The sequence below is a fragment of the Chelonoidis abingdonii genome, chromosome 2 (assembly GCF_003597395.2).
Source record: "Chelonoidis abingdonii isolate Lonesome George chromosome 2, CheloAbing_2.0, whole genome shotgun sequence".
Taxonomy (NCBI): domain Eukaryota; kingdom Metazoa; phylum Chordata; order Testudines; family Testudinidae; genus Chelonoidis; species Chelonoidis abingdonii.
In genome coordinates, this window is record NC_133770.1 from 38485991 (window position 1) to 38506969 (window position 20979).

At 38.1% G+C, this 20979-nt stretch overlaps 1 protein-coding gene across 1 annotated transcript in view; it reads left to right on the forward strand.

Moving 5' to 3' along the window:
- The first annotated feature begins 377 nt into the window (after positions 1 to 377).
- C2H10orf67 (chromosome 2 C10orf67 homolog) overlaps positions 378 to 20979 on the forward strand; it is a 144039-nt gene continuing 123437 nt past the window's right edge. Inside the window, 4 exon segments of the mRNA XM_075061938.1 lie at positions 378 to 436; positions 4381 to 4501; positions 8567 to 8710; positions 9676 to 9750. Coding sequence (XP_074918039.1) covers positions 378 to 436; positions 4381 to 4501; positions 8567 to 8710; positions 9676 to 9750 — 399 coding nt within the window.

Below are 20979 nucleotides of genomic sequence, written 5' to 3' on the forward strand. Positions count from 1 at the left end.
GGGCAGCCCAAGCAGGCGGGGGAGTTGGAAGAGGGGAGAGCTGGGGCAGCCCAGGCAGGCGGGGGAGCTGGGGCAGCCCAAGCAGGTGGGGGAGCTGGAAGGTGGGGGGGGGAGCTGGAAGGGGAGGAGGAGTCAGGGCAACCCAGGCAGGGGGGGGAGCTGGAAGGGGGGGAGTTGGGGCAGCTGAGGTAGGCAAGGGACAGGGCTGGCTCCAGGCACCAGCACACTAAGTGCATGCCTGGAGTGGTAAGCCATGGGGGGTGGCATGCCGGTTGCCATGAGGGCGCAGTGTCGGCGGCAATTTGGCAGTGGATACGCCAAAGGCGCAAGACTGGTGGACCTCCCGCAGGCATGCCACCGAAAGCCGCCTGAGTGCCATGCTTGAGACGACACAGTACATAGAGCTGACCCTGGGGGAGGAGCTGGGGCAGCTGAGGTAGGTGGGGGAGCTGGAAGGGGGAAGCTGGAGGGTTGGTGGAGGGGACTTCAGGACCAAGAAAGGCCAGGGAGACAGAAGGAGAGCATCTGGCTCTTCATTGTGCCAGGAACAACAGGAGCTGATACCTTGTTTGGTGAATGTGGTGCCTTGCTGTACCTAGCCTTAACTCCCTCCAACTGTTGAGTAGGGGACGTAGGACACCTTGACACTAGCAATATTTGTACAGTCTATGCTTAAAAACAGTTGTGAAACTTTAAGAATTAGCCTTGAAGGTTTTTATAACACAGAAACTGCTTGGTTTTTTTTAATGGTCCTCTTTCCAAAGAGCCCCTTCAGGGAATGTACTAACTTGTTTAGCTGGAGTTTCAAGCCAGAGGATTGTACATCTGTTCTCTGTGGTTGTGAGAAATCCTATCATATTAAAAATACCAACTAGCTATTTTTAAGCAATACCAATTCACCCTCATGGACCCATTCTTCTAAAATGACAGCTGAAGATTACTTTAAATTATATTAACTCACCCCTATGGACTGTTATCATGTGACCCGAAAATAGCTTTTAAATCAGTCCTTGGCAGTACGTGACCTTATTCTTACATCTTTGTTTCATAATGCTTTATTCATATTTGTTTAAGATTTAAAAATTTCAAGGAGTTGTGCCTACTATTGCTTGACACCCATTGTGCAATGTTCCTCAATGTAGCGTTATTTTGGTATGACTAAAGAGCTTCTGTATGTGAGGTAGATACCATATCTTTTTTTCTAAAAGAAAATGAAAATTTTACGCCTCCCCTATCCCCATTCTTATGTTCTGATCCTTTCAAATGTCAAAAGATAAGTAGGATCTGACTTAGCAACAGTTAAAGAACATGTGTGATAGGAAGTGTTGCCTAGTGATTCAGTAGGAAGCTGAGTATTGCCGTTTTGGGACAATTCCATCAAGTCCTGCCTCCAGCAGTAGCTAAAATAATAGTTTGTTTTTAGGAGACAAAAATTCTGTAATATGCATTTGACTGTCTGAGCAGTGGTGCATGTGGGAGAAGTGTGCATGGTATTCTTTCACCCTGCTTCAGTCCTGATTCTGGATCCCATTAAGTTGCTAGTGGGCATTCTGCTGATGGAGTGAGTGTTTTGGGCAGTCTTTCAAATATAAAACTGATGTTTTAGCCACTTGTATTGTTGTTTATATATTGAACAGTGCTAGTGTCAAATCTGTTACGCTAAATTCTAGATGAGGGGTTGCGTATGTCACTCAGAATTTGTTTATGTACCTAGGTTTATTGGAATTATAAGAAAAATGACAAAGCAAAAAGGGGTAATCAGCTGAACAAATAAAATTCAGTTATTTACATCATTCATTTCTGTGTCACTTTTAATACTTCAAGGTTATGATGTTCTGTGCCTGTAAACAAAATGTTTTAAGAGTTGAAAAATGGTTCTCTCTGAATGCTTTCAAATGTGTTCTGAGGCTTTTTCTTTATGAATTAGGTAATTTAAATATAGCCTTTTCTCTAATCTATACCGATCAGTTTAAGCACCTTTCCAATTCAGGGATAAGTAGCTAAATCTAATAACCAATTTAAAACTAAAAACATTGTCACATCATACAACTGGATGTCTCATACAGAGTTTTGTGGTAGACTCTTGGTCATAGCTTTTGCTTTTCAGCTTCTGTCTTCTGGGATGTTCCGGACTCCTGTGGACTACTTGACTATATATAACTGTGCCTGTTTCACATTATCTCTCATGGAAATTGTTGAAGAAACTCTGTTCTTCAACACTCTATCAGGCAAAGGACTTGCTACTTTTCTAGCCAGAGCTTACGAGTCCAAACTTGCCATTTTCTTCTAATCGTAGAATTTTATTAAGATGACAGTGAGTAGTCATTTTTTAAAACAATGGCTTAGTTAGAGAGAGAGTGGGATTTTCAAAGCTACCTACGTGGTTCAGGCACACAAATACTATTGAAAGTCAAAGGGATTGGTGCACCTATGTTACGTAGGCACTTTTGAAAATCCTGTCCAAAGTTTTAGGTTCATCATTACATACTAAGAATTAATGTGAATTCTTGTAACTGTGAAGGATTGTGTCAGGGAAAATTTAAGAGGAGTTGAATTTGAAGAGTCTTGTATAACTAAAACAAGATTTCGTAGTATTTTGAAGGCTGTAATGCTGTTTCATGCAGCAAAAGATTTCTCCTAGTAATATCTTTCTACAGCGCCCATGTTGTATTAGCAAGTGTGAACAAAAGTTTAGTTTTTTAAAAGTGTTTTTGTTAAACATGAAATAGGTTCTTAACTCCATTCACTTGGTTTGAAATTTGATATTTTTTGTAATGCTTTTGAAATAAACAAATGAATTCTTAAATCCAGTCTTCACAGGAAGTGGTAATTATCTCAGTTTTACAGATGTGGAAAATGAGACCTGGAAGGGTTAAGTGACTTGTCTTGGGATAGTCAGTGACTAAGTCAGGATTAGAACTAGAGTGCTTGACTCTCAGACCCATGGAGAATATGAGACAAAGATTATATGAGTTGTCAGAGGCTAAATAATAAGTCCGTGACAGAGCTGGGATTAGCCCTAAAGTTTGTCTGTTGAACATGTTAATAGTACTTGGCACATTATGATTGGTGGGTCAAAGTGCCTGACAGGCTGATATTTGTAATGATAACATTGTAAAGAGGATCTCATTTGGAACACTTTCTGGAAGAATGTTGTTCTATTACCCTTTATGAAGGAGAGAGAAAAGACTCCATTCAAACCACTTTGTTAGGTACTATATGAACATGAATAGACTTGCTCCTCCTGTTCCATAGAATTTTAACTGACAGATTCTTTGTCCTCAGGCTAGCAAATCTTCCCTCCCCAGCCCCTTAATATTTTTAAAGTGACTTGTCCAAGAATAACCTGGGTGTCCAATTTGGTTGTCCTTCAAGAATATAATTAGTTTTTTTTTCCTAGCATGATTAGCCACATGCACTGCTCATGAAGAGTAGTCTGAGGCTCAACTGGCTAAGTGGCACCAGAGGAGGGATTTAGCAAGCAGTTGAGGCAGGCAGGTGTAATCTACTTGTGTAGTTCAGTGACATTTACAAGGAAATTGTCAGTTCATCCTCAGGTTGGACATAGGAATCAATCAGTGCATCCAAGAATTATTGAAGTGTAGGTAAGCAGGTTGTGAACAAGGCAGCAATTGCATTTTGCTTTTCTAAACTGTTTTTGGCTTTCTTGGGATGCCGGACAACAGAATTTGACCTAGCCTGTAGTCCCAGTAATGTTGAAACATATTTTGACATTTTCAGAACAGAATATTTATATATTTTGTTTCAGAACAACTTTGAGGGTTTTTTAAAATATTCTAAATAAAATTTAAAATGCAAAAATTGGGATATAGCATCTAAACAAAACATTTTGACCTGAAATTAATTTTTCTTTTCAGAATTTTGTTTTGTGGGAAATTTCAAAATTTATTTTTGTTCTGTCCCAAATAGAAAAAATAATTTTCCAGGAAACAGAAAATCTAGTTCCCACCCAACTCTAAAATTAAATATGATCTCCTGAACTATATGAAAGATTATTAGTGTTGTGTATAGAAAAATGGTCACAAAATACATTCTTTCTTCTCTGCATTCTCTTCCTATAGTGTTTAAAATAAAATTCAGACATAAACAAACTTCAGAACAAACTTCGTATCTGATCAGAAACACTTCTCTTTATGATACAAACATTATAAGGGAAAACATATTGTAAGTACATTTCTAACTCCATTCTCCCAAATGATACCCAAATGTTATCTTAGATAGGTACCGTAAGTAAAACAATAAGACATATGTTCTTTGGATGATCACTACTGTTTTGAATTTCAGTTCTTAAAGTTAAATTGCCTTACCTGACTAATTAATTTAGTAATCTTTCTTAAATGAAAAAACTTTTTTTTGTAGGCCTTCCATTTCAGATGACTTAAAAGTAGGCTATTTTATCACAGATCATGCCACTCAAACAGATATCACAGAATTAGTAGAACTAAAGGAGCTTACTACTACAACACAAGCCCTAGTACAGGTAAGAATGCTTCTTGGATATGTCTCAAGATATTCTGCACCATGTTGTAGGACAAATCCTCTGTCAAAGTCATCTTTACCTTTTATGTTATTTTCTGTCCTGTTATGGTTGTTTCATTTAAGCTTATGTAAATCTCAGTTCTCTGTTAAAATATGCCAATAACTCACATTTATATTAAATAGGAATAGCTGAATAAAAGACTAGATAGTTTGGTTATACTTATCAGAGTACATATTATATCCATGCGAAGGTTGATCAAGCATATATAAAAAAAGGAAAAAGTTTAAACATGGTGAGCAGAAAATGCACATAAGTGAAGACTTTCAGACTTAAACAGTAAACCTTTATATTAATGCCCAGGACGCTAGAAGAGAAGTTTAGCGCTGGAATAAATAGGCCCAGCTCCATTAATACTACCTATGAATTTGGCTATGTATGTATGTATATACAGGAAAGTAGCTTGTGTAAAATAGTGCAATACCCTTACTTTAAAAAGATTATGTGTAAAACAATTATGTGATGAATTAAATAGGAATATAATATTCAAATCAACTAGGTTAGAGAAAGGTTGGTTGTAACAAAAGTCTTCTTTCAGTTTGCTACTGTGATTTTGGTAGAAGTACCAAGAGGCTTAAAAAGAAAATATTTGGATAAAAGCATTTAATATTGGATTAAAACAAGCCCGTCTCTAACAAATTCATGACTAATGAACCCATACTACAAAATAGTATGAACAAAGTTACTGGGAGATCCCTATTTTTTTCACATTTTTCGTTCATTTAAAATGCTACAAATTTAAAATGGAGGGAAGGAGATACTTTATAATTAAGGCTGCGGGTCTGTCATGGAAGTCACAGATTCCATGACTTTCCAGGACCTCCGTGAGTTCTGCAGCAGCAGTGAGGGTTCTGGGGCTGTGTGCCACTGCCCACTCCCTGGGTCGCACTGGCAGCAGACCAGGCCATGTGCTGATGCCTCTTCCACCCCCAGCAGCTGCAGGGTCCTGGGCTGCCCGCTGCCGCCCGCCCTCCACCCACAGTACCCCCGGGCTGCCCCACCCCCAAGCAACCCACCCACCTCCTACCCCCTTCCCCAGAGCACCTAGGATTTAGTCAGGGGTATATAGTACAAGTCATGGGCAGATCACGGGCCATGAATTTTTGTTTACTGCCTATGACCTGTTTATGACTTTTACTAAAAATACCTATGATTAAAACATAGCCTTATTTATAATACAATGCATTAACCTGCTGTGGTTATTGTGGAAGACTATTGCATAAAATAGCCAATAAATGATTTTATACATGCTTTGCTAGTATTTTGATCAAGTCTGTTCGTGTTTCTGATTGAAATAAACAATTTCTATCTTACATGAAAATTAAGGTGCATAGCATGTGAGTGCTTCTATAATATCACTGCCACAACTTTTAGTTGTAACCCTCTTATTCTCCTGATTCTTCACTGGGTTCTTCTGTCATTCAAAATGTTAACTTTTCTTATTAAGTAGTAGTGTTCTTTTGTCAGTCAACTGAATTATCACAATCATGCCTTCTTGCAGTGCTTAAAATGCAAGAACATAAATAAGAACATAAGAATGGCCATATGGGTCAGACCAGTGATCCATCTAGCTAATTATCTTTTGACAGTGGCTGGTGCCAGGTGCTTCAGAGGGAATGAACAGAACAGGGCAGTTATCAAGTAGCGTAGAAGTTCTATTACACTGTTTTAAATACAAATTATTTGATTCCATGAGTATTTATTCATTTTAAGAGGAGGTTAAAATTAATTACTCACTGTCATCCTTAGGCTTTTGTGGCTCTGTTCTCTCTCAATTCTTCTAAATTTTGGATCATTCCTTGAGAGTCTCATTCAGTGGAACTTCCTCCTTTTCTTCTCAAACCCCTTAGGACTCCATTCTTGGTCCCCTCCTTTCACTCTGTTTGTGTGACCTTAGCTGCCAGTTAGGATCTGATTGTCATCTTCATGCTGATGACTCACAAATACAACTCTCTATTTTGAATTTATCTTCTTCCATCCAAACTAAACTCTTAGCCTGTCTTTCTGACATCTCCTAGTGTGTGTCCAGCTAACAAATTAAACATAACATGACCTAAACTGAGCTCCTGATCTTTCCTCCAGAGCCCTCTCCACTCACTCCTTTCTCTATCACATTAGACAACATCACCATATTCGCTTTTGTTCAAGTCCTTAATGTATTGGCTTTTGCTTTGGCTCAGGCTTTTTCCTTTGATCCATACAGCAGAGGGGGGGGGGCGGGGGCACAGAAATGGGAGAGGGAGTGGGAGCAGGAGCTAGTGCTTCCGCAGTGGAAATATTGTAAGGGTCCTCTCTCATATAAAAACATACGTGTGAAGGGGTAGCTGTGAAAGTGGGACCTGGAGGAGCTGAAGTGGCCACTTCAGTGCCTAGGATTGGGCCAGAGAGCAGGAAGGAACAGCTGGGACCCACTTCCCAGCCTGGAGTTCGCTGCCCACTCCCATCCTCCACAGAGTTTCAGTAGCTCTCTTTAACCCCACTCCTATCCTTCCGCCCCATCACTGACAGAGAGCTTTCACCCCCACCATCCCTCCCACACACATCCAGGCCACTTCTAAATCTTACAGCTTCTTCTTGCACAGTATCTACAAGAGCTGACCTTTTCTTCCTGCACACACTGCCAACATTATTTCCCAAGCCCTGATCATGTAGCACCTTGACTACTGCAATCTCCTTCTCTTTGGCCTGTAAGTCTACAGTCACAGCTCTCTCAAGTCATTCAAAATGCAATCACTAAGATCAGCTTGGCTCATTGCTCTGATGGTATCATCCCCCTTTTTCATTGAATCCATAATGCTAATTTCTTATCCTTACTTTCAAAGCATTTGACAATTTAGTCTTATCCTTTCTGTCCTCCTCTAAATCCTTCCTCAAAACTCATCTCTGCCTTAGGGCATACAGAAAACTGCAACCTAATATGGCTAAGCGGTGGCAAGTTTTGACTACAGCTATGGAATGGCAAAAAATGGCATACATCTTATTACATTTGGTACCCTGTCTCCCTCACCATCTATTGTGGCCTTCTTGTTTGTTTCATTCCCCTATTATAGCTTGTCTTTTAGACTGGAAGCTCTTTGAGGCAGGAGCTGTTATTTAATATGTTGTGCGTACCACTATGGGACCCAGCCTGGCTGTGACTTTTAGGCACTATGACAAAATAAATGTTGTTGTTAATAATGTTGTATCTGCAATTATACTAGTATAGGTAGGATATATGATTAATATTAGGGCCTAGATCCACAAAAAGACTTGCATTTCTCACTTAGATGCCTAAGTCCAAAATTTAAGTACCGCTGAGATCCTTAAAACCCCTGTTCAGCTGCCGTCTAACTCTGGAGGTGCCTAAAATTCCTGAGTGCCTAATTTTTTTTTCTGTAAAAGTCCCAGGAGCTTAAGTTTCTGCATGCACCCAGATGCCTGTCATTTCTCACCCTCAGTGCTATCCTCTAACAGGTGAAGATAGGTATTGCCCTGCCTATCCTGCCAGTAGGCGTTCTCAGAGCATGCCTAATTCCACCCAAAGTGCAGACATATAATTGCAGTATTATGAATCTGATTCTTCCATACTATAAGGTTCTTACAGTATTGATGCCAGTCTTTGCTTTTTAACATCCCACAGTGATGATCATATGATGCAATGATCATGTTCATGATAAAGCATGTGACAGAGATTGTCAGTGGTAACATTGAGAATACAATACATAATTTATGTTTTCATAACTGTTTATAATTTGTGTGTTACCCTACCGAGACAATTACAATTTGCTTTATGTAACTAAGCTGTTTGATTTTTTTCAATAAATTTTCTGATAGAGTATTTTGTAATCTCTGTTTAGAAGGATGCCAAGGTATTTCAGTCAACAAAATTGCCACTCATCCAGTGTCTTACATAAACAGAATAATTAAAGCACAAATACTTTCTGATTAGTTTATTTTGTATCAGCAGGGAAAATTATAGAAAAAATGTCCTTTGTAGTGTATATGTAATATCAGTCTTTACATTTTTAGTTCACTGACTCCATCCAGCAAGATTTTATGATCTATAAAAATATCCTTCAAGCACAGTATGAGGAAAAAATCCAAGAGCAGGCTTCGAATCTCTGTAGACACATAAATGACAGACTGAGAGACATAGAAGCTTTTCATAAACAGGTACAGAATAACCTATTTAAAATGTCAATTTTTCATTCATTTACCCTCTATATTTGGGCAGATTATTGATATGTAATAGTATAAGATAAAATTAATCCACAAATATGTTGATTAATATGTATATGGATTTCCAAAGATTTGCAGCTTAAAAAGTAGTGGGTAGTTATATGGAAAACATCTACATATAAACATATGTAAAAATGTTTACAAAAAATCTTAACATTTAGTAACAAACATGCTATAATAGTGAGAACTTTCAACGTTAATGTCCTTTTAATGTATAGGTCTAAGATTTTAATCTACCTCTTTTCTTATGTGTTTATAAAGTCCAGGCAATTCTTTATGTATTATCTTCCAAAATAAATGCTTTAACACTCTTTTTGTTAACAAACGAAACTAATTGCCAATGTCCTAGTGCTTATGGAGAACTGTACAGTAACTGTCCAGTGCATGCTTAGGCATGGGAAGACAGCAGAAAAGGAAGGGGGTTTAGTTTTAAGCTCCCAAGATATCAGTATGAACAATAAATAATAAAACATTTATAAATTTGAGAAATGTATGGAGTTCTCTTTTTAAACATTTTCAGATGTATACAGTCCTTGTACATATTTTTAAATATATTGGTTGCATTTCGAGTATTTCCTTTGGAAAGATTTAGTAATCATTGTTTGTTTCTTTTCAACAGCATGTATGTGTCTAAAGTATTTTGGAACCCATTTATATAAAAATGTATGCAGTACAATTATTTAGCCAAAAGTGGAAATGAGAGATTGTTATACACCAGTGATATAAATAGCAAAGGGACAGAAAAGTTATAGGGGCACTGGCTCATTAACTTTTCTCCCAGAACAGAGGATTTGGACAACATTTTGATTTTGTTCAGTGGAAAAACAATAAGAACTAATGTTTTTCTTAAAGTACAATATAGCTATGTTTCAGTAATCCATTAAAAATTTGAATTCCAGAAAGAAGTCAAAATTCGACAAAGCTACCAACAGCAGCTATGTGATGCACTTGCTGTTCTCAGGGTAGATTATGAGGTGGGTTTTCACTATAATCATTTTTTTCAGTATAACATTGATTTGAAGAGTGGTATAATATGTTGTTGACAGACTACAGAATTTTGAGTGCTGGTGCATTGTCAAAGCTGAAGAAAATAGGCTATAATACAGCTGTTTGGTGAATTTGTCATATTAAGATTAAGCATTCCAAAAACAATATATTGAATAGGAAAAGAAAAAATGAACATAATGTAAAAATATTTTAATGACTTTTTAGCAACCACAATTAGTTCCTCTGCTTCTGAAAAGCCTGACCTTGCATTGACTTCAAGGTACACAACTAATGCAGAATTGGGCCCAAATAGTTGGTTAGAGCTTAATCCTGCAAGCTTCTGAGGATTGAAGAAAAAGGTCTGAGAAAATCACGGTAGCCTCTTAAAAGGATGGAATCTTTGGAAAACCAACTTTAGCTTTAATTCACAAAATGAATATATCTTAAAAAAGAATAATTAAAATTATTTAAATCTTTAACAAATTCTGCCTTCCAATAAATAAAGTTCAGATTCTTCTATTTTTACAGCCTATTAAATTGGCTTTGTAACCACAGATCAGAAAAGAAAAGTCAGTGCATGTGAATGAAGAGAAAAATCCACTGTATGACTAGCTCTGTTACATTATACAAATTTGATAATTGGAGAAAATATTGTATGTGGTGCAGCAGATAAATTAAAAGCTTCCTGGTGAATTTTGGAGTGTTGTAGCTGTGTTGGTCCCAAAATATTAGAGAGACAAGGTAAGTGAGGTAATATTTTTTATTTTGTCCTATTACTGCAGAGGTGTAACAGGCCACTTTCCATTGAATGCTTTCTTACAATATGCATTAACTACTTATGCTAAACAATGTGTTCCACTTTGTATTTACTTATGATACTCTGAGTACCTTTCCCAGACCTGAATAAGACCCTATAAAGTTGAGAAGCTTGTCTCTTTCATCAACAGAAGTTGCTCCAATAAAAGGTATCACCTCACCAAACTTGTCTCTTTTGGTGCATTTTGTAATTCCACTTTCAAACAGTCATTGCAGACAAAGTGGTGACTGACCATAAGTAACCTAAATCAATTTTTTTCTGTGAGACGAAACTTGGGGGTATGCATGACAAATCAGGCTCCTTAAAGGGGTACAGTAGTCTGGAAATGTTGGGAGACCTTGACCTAAATGACATTGTACTGCCCTCTAGAGACTGTAGTTAAAGATCTGAGATATCAAAAGAATCTCATTTCACAAATTTCTAGATGTCATTTTACCAGTAACAATAATTCCTGCCAGGAAATTATTGAACTTTGATTTGCAGATAAAGAAAAAATTTAAATGTGATTTTGCATCATTACAGAAAACAATGTCAGTATTTTCAAATTCTTTTTTATGATTGCTTTCCTACTGATGTGGGTAGGACACAGGACAATATTTTTAACTATAATTGTTTATTTTGTATATTAATACATATTTATGCACAAAATAGCATAGTCAGGTGCAGGTGGATAGCAGCAAGTGGATAGCATAACACAGGGAGCATCGTAGCAAACAGTAATGGAAAACAATCTGGAAAAGGCAAATTTTGAGGAGATATTTAAAGGGGAGGAGGAAGAATGTATGGTTACAAGAGGATGAAGACTCTTCCAGGCATATAGAGGGACATGGAAAACTGTGCAGTTGTGAATGAAATCAAGTCATTTAGGAAGTGGAGTTTACAGAGAGTAGGACAGAGGAAGGTGAAGAGGAGGAAAGAACAGTCATAAAGAGAAGTGAAGATCCAAAATCCTGAAAATGAGGCATTTGAATATGATGTGAAAGGAGACACAAACTTGGAACATGAGAAGATGTTTGCATCAGTGGGTTGGATAGCTTAAAGGGAAGCCAGTGGAGAATCGGGGATCCAGCCAGGAGGGAGGAAGCTATGTTAGTGGAATTTTTAGCAGTGGGGAAAAGATAGCTGTTGTAGAGATAGAAGTGACACAATTTAGCAACAGCCTGGATATTTTAAGGTGGAGTAGAGACAATGACAGTTTGTGACTCTCCTGCACCATGTCTGGACAATAACATGAGGTGCTGTCATCTGAAAAATGAAACTGCTACGAAGTCAAGTACAAAGTATTTCAAGTTTCTACAAGAGCCACAAAATCTTCCCTAATGGTGATTTCAACATGGCAGTTTTAAGCAGGTCCAACCTTTCCTTCTAGAGGTACTTGAAAAGAATCCTCTTTAAAGTACTATATTTTATGGACTATCTGAACAGAGATTTGAAAAAGAATCTCCATTTTTAGTGAAACGCACTTATAGCTATTTTTTTGGGAATTGTTCCTTCTGAGAGAGTGTATCCATAGCAATACTTAGTTTTCTGTCTGAGATCTTTATTTTGAACATATTTACCGCTGTGCTTACATTTTTTTTTAAAAAAACAACAACAATCCTTAATATGAGGTACCAGCAGTTGTGCTGTCTGAAAATATGAACTCTATGCCCTGGTCTACAATTCAAGTTTAGGTCGAATTTAGCAGCCTTAAATCGATTTAACCCTGCACCCGTCCACACGATGAAGCCATTTTTGTCAACTTAAAGGGCTCTTAAAAAGTTGATTTCTGTACTCCTCCCCAATGAGGGAATTAGCACTGAAATCAACATCACCGGGTTGAATTTGGGGTAGTGTGAACACAATTCGATGGTATTGGTCTCTGGGAGCTATCCCAGAGTGCTCAATTGTGACCGCTCTGGACAGCACTTTCAACTCAGATGCACCTGCCAGGTACACAGGAAAAGCCCCAGGAACTTTTGAATTTCATTTCCTGTTTGGCCAGCGTGGCAAGCTGATCAGCACAGGTGACCATGCAGATCTCATCAGCAGAGGTGACCATGGATTCTCAGAATTGCAAAAGAGCTCCTGCATGGACTGAACGGGGGGTACTGGATCTGATCACTGTATGGGGAGACGAATCCGTGCTATCTGAACTCCATTCCAAAAGACACAATGCCAAAATATTTGAAAAATTCTCCAAGAGTATGAAGGACAGAGGCTATAACACAAACCCACAGCAGTGCCACGTGAAACTTAAGGAGCTGAGGCAAGCCAACCAAAAAACCAAAGAGGCAAATGGCCACTCTGGGTCAGACCTCCAGACATGCTGCTTTTATGATGAGCTGCATGCAATTCTAGGGGGTGCCCCCACCACTACTCCACCCCTGTTAGTGGACTCCTGCAAGGATTTTGGGGACGAAGATGACGAGGAGGAGGAGGAGGTTGAAGATAGCACACAGCAAGCAAGTGGAGAAACCGTTCTCCCCGACAGCCAGGAACTGTTTATCACCCTGGAGCCAATACCCTCCCGAGGCGGGCTCCCAGAACTTGAAGGTGGAGAAGGGACCTCTGGTGAGCGTACCTTTGTAAATATAATACATGGTTTAAAAGCAAGCATGTTTAATGATTAATTTTCCCTGAAGACTTGGGATGCATTCGTGGCTACTGGAAAAGAGAATTGTGTGTGGTGTGGGGGGGTGTTAGTTGAGTTTCTGCTGCTCAGCTGTGAGAGTGGGTCTCATCTTGGTATTCTGGCACTTCAGGGCAGGGGAAAGCAAGTCACAAAGTTCCATGAAAGTGCCCTTATGCATGCAAAAGTTTCACAGCCACTGGGAATCATCCCAGACCTGCAGTGCTATGCAGTCCCACCAGTCTGTGCTTGTCTCCCGGGCCCAGAATCGGTGTTTCACAGCACAAACCTACCCCATTACCACCGTGATGTCCACATTGCCAGGGCCCGTGCTTTGAGAGAAGTCTGTGTGCATATCCTCATCACTCTCGTCACTGCTCTGCCATCACCTTCTCGCCTGCTTTTGCAGGTTCTGGTTCTGCATATACTGCAGGATAATGCGTGAGGTGTTTACAAGGGTGATAACTGCCACGGTGATCTGAGTGGGCTCCATGCTTGCTGTGGTATGGTGTCTGCAGGAGAGCAGAGCTGCAGCGGATGCAGTGGATGACAGAATAGATATTTATAGAGAGATACAATGAGAATAGATATTTATAGACACTGACAAGAGGACCTGTGAGGTGGATTCATGAGAGCAGGAGAGCAGAGTTGCAGCGGAAGCGGGAGTCCATGACAGCCGACATGGAGAAATTCACTATTGATCGAGACAGGAGAGCAGAGTGGTAGCGGAAGTGGTGGATGACAATGGTCATATAGAGGACCCGCGAGGCGGATGCTATGAGAATAGATATTTATTCTGCACAACAAGAGGACCTGCGAGGTGGATTCATGGCACCAGGAGAGCAGAGTGGCAGTGGAAGCGGTCGTTCGATGATGATGGTTAGCAGTCCTACTGCACCGTCTGATGAAAGCAATATGACACCCGCACGACAAAAAAGCACAAAATGATTGTCTTCTGTTGCTTTCATGGAGGGAGGAGCGAATGATGACATGTACCCCAACCCACCCACGACAATGTTTTTGCCCCATCAGGCATTGCGAGCTCAACCCAGAATTCCAATGGGTGGCGGAGACTGTGGGAACTGTGGGATAGCTACTCACAGTTCAACGCTCCAGAAGTTAATGCTAGCCACGGTACTTTGGATGCACTCCGCCGACTTAATGTGCTTAGTGGGGACACACACAATCGACTGTATAAAATTGCTTCCTAAAAAATCGACTTCTATAAATTCGACCTAATTTCATAGTGTAGACATACCCTATGTCAAAGAGCAAGAGTTACATTTAACTACCACCTATTGGGTAATAATTACGGCTGTCAAGAGATTAAAAAAATAAATCGTGATTAATTGCACTGTTAAACAATAATAGAATACCATTTATTAAATATTTTGGATATTTTATACATTTTCAAATATATATATTTCAATTATTAAATAGACTACAAAGTGTACTATGCTCACTTTATATTTATTTTTTATCTATTTGCACTGTAGAATAACAAAAGAAATAGTATTTTTAAGTTTACCTAATATAAGTACTGTAGTGCAATCTCATTATCATGAAAGTTTAATTTACAAATGTAGAATTATGGACAAAAAAACCTGCATTTAAAAATAAAACAATGTAAAATTGTAGAGTCTGCAAGTCCACTCAGTCCTACATCTTGTTCCGTCAGTCGCTCAGACAGACAAGTTTGTTTACATTTGCAGGAGATAAGCCTGCCCGCTTCTTGTTTACAATGTCACCTGAAAGTGAGAATGGGCATTCTCATGGCAATTTTGTAGCCAGTGTTGCAAAGTACAGAAGCTCCTTGACATTTGCAAGTGTTCCATTCCGGAATGCCTTGCGTTTAGTTAAATTTTGCGTAAGTCAGGAACGTATTTCCGACAATTACACTAAAAAAAAAAAAAGCTACGGAACTTTTTCTGTAAGTGCGGATTTCCGTAAGTTGGGTTTGCGTAACCTGGGGAGCGTCTGTATTTGTGCCAGATATGCTAAAGATACATATGTCCCTTCATGTTTCAACCACCATTCCAGGGAACATGTCCATGCTGATGATGGGTTCTGCTCGATAACAATCCAAAGCACAGTGGACTGACACATGTTCATTTTCATTATCTGAGTCAGATGCCACCAGCAGAAGGCTGATTTTTCTCTTTTAATGGTTTGGGTTCTGTAGTTTCCATATAAGAGTGTTTCTCTTTTAAGACTTCTGAAAGCATGCTCCACACCTCGTCCCTCTCAGATTTTGGAAGGCACTTCAGATTCTTAAACTTTGGGTTGACTGATGTAGCTATCTTTAGAAATCTCACACTAGTACCTTCTTTGTGTTTTGTGAAATCTGCAGTGAAAGTGTTCTTAAAACAAACAACGTGCTGGGTCGTCATCCAAGACCAAAATAACGTGAACTATATGGGCAGAATGTGGGTAAAACAGAACAGGGGACATACAATTCTCCCCCAAGGAATTCAGTCACAAATTTAATTAACACATTATGTTTTTAATGAGCGTCCTCAGCATGGAAGCATGTCCTCTGGAATGGTGGCTGAAGCATGAAGGGGCATATAAAAGTTTAGCATTTCTGGCACGTAAATACCTTGCAATGCTGGGCACGAAAGTGCCATGCAAATACCAGTTCTCACTTTCTGTTGACATTGTAAATAAGAAGAGGGCAGCATTATCTCCTGTAAATGTAAACAAATTTGTTTGTCTTAGCGATTTTGCTGAACAAGAGATAGGACTGAGTGGATGTGTAGGCTCTGAAGTTTTACGTCTTGGTTTTGAGTGCAGTTACGTAATAAAAAAAAATCTACATTTGTAAGTTGCACTTTCATGACAAAGAGATTGCACTATAGTACTTACATGAGGTGAACTGAAAAATACTATTTCTTTTGTTTATCATTTTTACAGTGCAAATACTTATAAAAATAATATATATTTTGTTTTCAATTACAGGACAGAATACAATAATATATGAAAATGTAGAAAACATCCAAAATATTTAATGCATTTCAATTGGCACTTTATTGTCTAATAGTGTGATTGAAACGGTGATTAATTGATTTTTTTAATCGCAATTAATTTTTTTGAGTTAACTACGATTAATCAACAGTCCTAGAAATAATGTAATTGTCCCTCATGTTGTCATGTGACAATCCAGCATGTTAAAACAGTATTACACAGGCTATCAGAAGTAGCAGAGTTACAAGATTTTGTTATCCATGAAGTATACCAAGGAAGTCCTCACCATAGGACTGACTCTAAAATGAGTAAATGCACAGCTAACGTGAGTTAGAATCCCACTAAAATGTTAGCCGACAGCCACCATTGAGCATTCTTCATAAAATGACATTTATTGCATAGCTAGCATTAAAATAGTTGTACATTTAGAATTTTTAAGTGTTGATTTCAATATTTGAATTGTTTATCAGTAACAATGGCAAAAATGTGACCATATAATTTTAATTTCACAGGTCGTTAGCACTACCTTACTGATTTCTTTTAAAAATTCCCTCCACTCCAACTTCAGAGCAGGTTTAATTGGCATAACTAGGTTCTTTTTGGAATATTGCCAGAACATCAATGTCTTCAAATCTTCGGTGTCTGGTCATGTTCCATTTGCTGGTGGTGGTGTTTTGAAAGAAAAATTGTTGTCTCTTTATGTCCAGATATGATGAAAGTGTTTAACGTTATTTTGTAGTAATTATATTCTTAGTTCTTTTATATTCAAATTTTAAAGCAAAAGAAATGGCATTTCTGAGCATTCTAGACAAAATTCAAACCCGTGGGTGTTATCAGGTATGAAACTTTCTGCATTTCTTGCCTCCGTTAGCCTTCACTTTTCTGATTACCTGACATTTTCCCAGATCTCTGACTCATATTATTTTTATTGCTGTCTGTTAATCTATGATTGCTTGATTACACACATCAAATCAATTCAAAGCTGAAAATCTTTAGTATTTGTACAATGTACATAATCTGGTTACTGTCATTCAAGTTTGAAAAACATTATTAATTTGCATTTTTCCCTTAATTAGTGGGATGTGAAGATGTATAATTTCTCTTCATGATTAACTGATCAGATCTACTTGCATCTAAGCTTATTGCTTATCTTAGTGAGATTCAGTGTTCACAATTAGAAACAGAAAGTTCAGGATTAATGTATTAATCAAGCACTTATGCTTAAAATATCATAGTATTTGGTAGTAAATTGTATAGTGAAGGTTGCAGAACAGTTTTGATGATAAACCATTGTCTTCACATCTCAGAATGTTCTGAAAAGAAAAATGTGGATTGATATCTTTTCTGCTTGGTCTTTGATCAAAGGAGAATCTTTTTTTGTTGTTTGTTTTTGTTTAAGATTTGAGCAAGATCCTTTTCAGATGCTTTTGAGGATAAGAAAAATATGTTTTCCCATACAAATACTTAAGTTTTAAATGGCTGAATTTTGCAGCTTCAATCTTTAATAATCCTCATTGAAGAACATGTCAATAATCCAATTAGAAAACAAAATTGGTAGAATATTATTGAAGTTATCAATGATTGAAAATTGTGCCAAGGTTAATGTTGACGAAGAAGCTGTTCTGTAGGGAACAGGGCTTAGGCACTCAATTAGGATATTGATAAAATATTCTCCAATGTGAAAATTATCGAGGAACTAAATATAGATTATCTGGTGCAGACTATTACAATGGATCTGAAAAAATGGACATATACCCCTCTTTCTTAAAATGAATAGCCTGCCTTCTTTACACCTAGCACAAGTGTTTCCATAGAAATTCCAACCTCTAGTCTTTAATAAACATAATTAAACTTTTTTACCCATTTTAAGATTTTTTTTTCTGTTTATTTTATGGCAACAGGAAGAAGTTCTTGTGAAATTTGACACTTGCACAAAACAAAAGATGGCTTAATTTTTCCAACCCAAAAAGGGAGTACCTTCCCACCTGCATAGTTGGAGGTTGAAATCAAGTTGGAACAAAAATGAACAGTAATTCATAGGTCACCTCCGTTGGGAAATCTTTCAGGCCCAGTACTGTTAGGGCTTTGCGTGGGCAGAGCAATCCCCTTGCATGCCGTCAACTGGAGGATCAGTGGTGAATTACTGTCCATATTGAAGTCAATGAGAGGTTTTTCGGGTTTGTTTGTTAACTTCAGTGGGGTCAGGATTTCATCCATGGTCCTTATTTTGCAAAACGGACCTGATACACAAGAGGATGTATACCCACCCTCCAATACCGGGGAATACAAATACACAGTGAAGAAATAAAACAAATGTAAAATACAATGGGTGAAATCTGGGCTCCATTGAATTTAATGGCAATTTTGCCGTTGTCTTCAATGAAGGCTAGGATTTCAGCCAGTGTAAAATATCCTCTCTCTTTAGTCTTTTGGATATTCCATAGTCTTCAAGAGGAATCAATTCCATCTAGAAAAAATAGGCAATAAAAGATATATTTCAGTATAATATTTTTTTAAATCAGGAGAAAAATGTTTACATTTTAGATTTTTTTTAAAAGAAAGGAACAAAATTCCAAACTATGGAACTTTTTATTGTATACAAGCTAAGGTATTTATTAGAGCTGGTCAGAAAATGGAATTTCTGTCCTGCAGGAAATTCCAACATTATAAATTTTGTATTTGTCCCAAATTGGGACAAAAAGTCAAAATTTTGAAATTCTCTGCAAAATAGAAATTAAAAAAATACACTTTGGAAATGTCAGAATATTTTGTTTTGATATTTTTTGATCAAAACAAAATATTTTAACTTTCCCAAAATTGAAATGTTTCATTTTGGTTTGTTTAAATGCCCCCAAATTTTTCATTTTGAGTAATTTCATATTAAACTGCATTTCCCTAGGATGTGCACATTGTCTTATGGGAGTTGTAGTTTAAGCCCCTATCCTGCCCTAGGGGTCAGTCTCCTTGGCAAGACTGTCTCCCATTATGCAAGTCTGGGATTGAGCTGCATGGTGTATCATGGGAGTTCTATGACTGGGTGCATTTTGGAAGATGTAATCAGGCTAGGGAGCCTGGCCCATAGGAGGCAATAAGGGCTGGAACTACAGCTCCCATAAGACAATGCACACATGCTAGGACAGGGGTAGGCAACCTATGGCACATGTGGCAAAGGTGGCACTCGAGCTGATTTTCAGTGGCACTCACACTGCCTGGGTCTTGGCCACCGGTCTGTGGGGCTCTGCATTTTAATTTAATTTTAAATGAAGCTTTTTAAATATTTAAAAAACCTTATTTACTTTACATACAACAATAGTTTAGTTTTATATTAAAAGAGACCTTCTAAAAACATTAAAATATATTACTGGCATGTGAAACCTTAAATTAGAGTGAATAAATGAAGACTCGGCACACCGCTTCTGAAAGGTTGCCAACCCCTGTGCTAGGATAATGCAGTTTAATGTTGAAGTGACTTGAAACAAAGCATTTTAGTTCATTTCAACAAATCAAAATATTCCAATTTGGGACAAATTGACAATAAATATTAGAGGTAGTTGGGAATTCTACATCTGAATGGTTTTCCAATGGAAAATCCATTTTCTGTAAAAAATTAAATTTTCTGCAGGAAAATTTTGATTTTTTGCCTCAAATTTACAATTTTCCATCAGGAAAACTGATCCAATGGAATATATTTCAAACACCCATTTAATCCTTCTAATCCTTTATCATTACATCCCATAAATAGGAAATTTGGTACAGTTTGTGTCACACAGTAGTATCATATTTTGAAAAAAGAAACTGTGATTTTTATAGATAAGAAAATATAGCAAAACCATATTGCAACTCTATTCCAAGATAGAATGAAGCAGGCCTTAGAAGGAATGCATACATTTAATACATTTACAAGAAGCAAGTTAAGGTACAGAGTTAAACATTGTTCATAGATGTGTGATATGTGTGATCTCTTTGTACTGAATCCCTCCCCCCCACTTCAGAAGAAAAATTGGAATTGCTAATCTTTTCTGCAGCTTGTCTTTTTCCTCTCATCTACAGCTTCTGGAGGGAGATGTGCTGCTATTAGCCTCATTTTTTAAACTATTTTCTCTGGATCCAAAGAAATTAAACAGATGTATATGTTCCCCAAGAAAACCTGGAAACATATAACCTTTTTTTTTATTGATTTTAAAAAATAAAATTTATTCTAAATTACTGGACTTCAGGCACTACCCCCTACACTTGAGCCATATATTGCATTAAAATATATCTCCCAGTATATACAACAGGAAGAAACTCTTTAAAAATAACTGTTTTAAATTTCTTCAAGAAACAAAAATAACTACCTTTTACTATAATAGCACTTCATACTCTACAGCTTGTAGCACTACTGGTGAACCACATATGATAATGAATAAGGCTATGTTTTACTAAAAATATCTGTGACTAAAAGTCATGGACTGGTCACCGGCAGTAAACAAAAATTCATGGCCCATGACTCGTCCATGAATTTTACTATATACTCCTAATTAAAACTTGGGCGGGGGGGGGCAGTGGGTGCTCTGGGAGGGCAGTCCACAGGTGCCATGTGTACTGAGAGGTGGCCTGGGACCCCAGCTGGTGCTGGGGAGTGGGGAGTGGCGTGGCTGGCAGGCTCCCTACTTGGCTCCACATGTACCAGTAGCTCCTAGGGGGAAGGACAACCGGGGGGGCTCCATGTGCTGCTCCCGTCACAGGTGCCAGCTCTGCAGCTCCCAATGGCTGGGAACCGCAGCCAATGGGAGCTGCAGGGATGGCACCTGCAGGCATGGGCAGTGTACGGAGCCCCCTGAC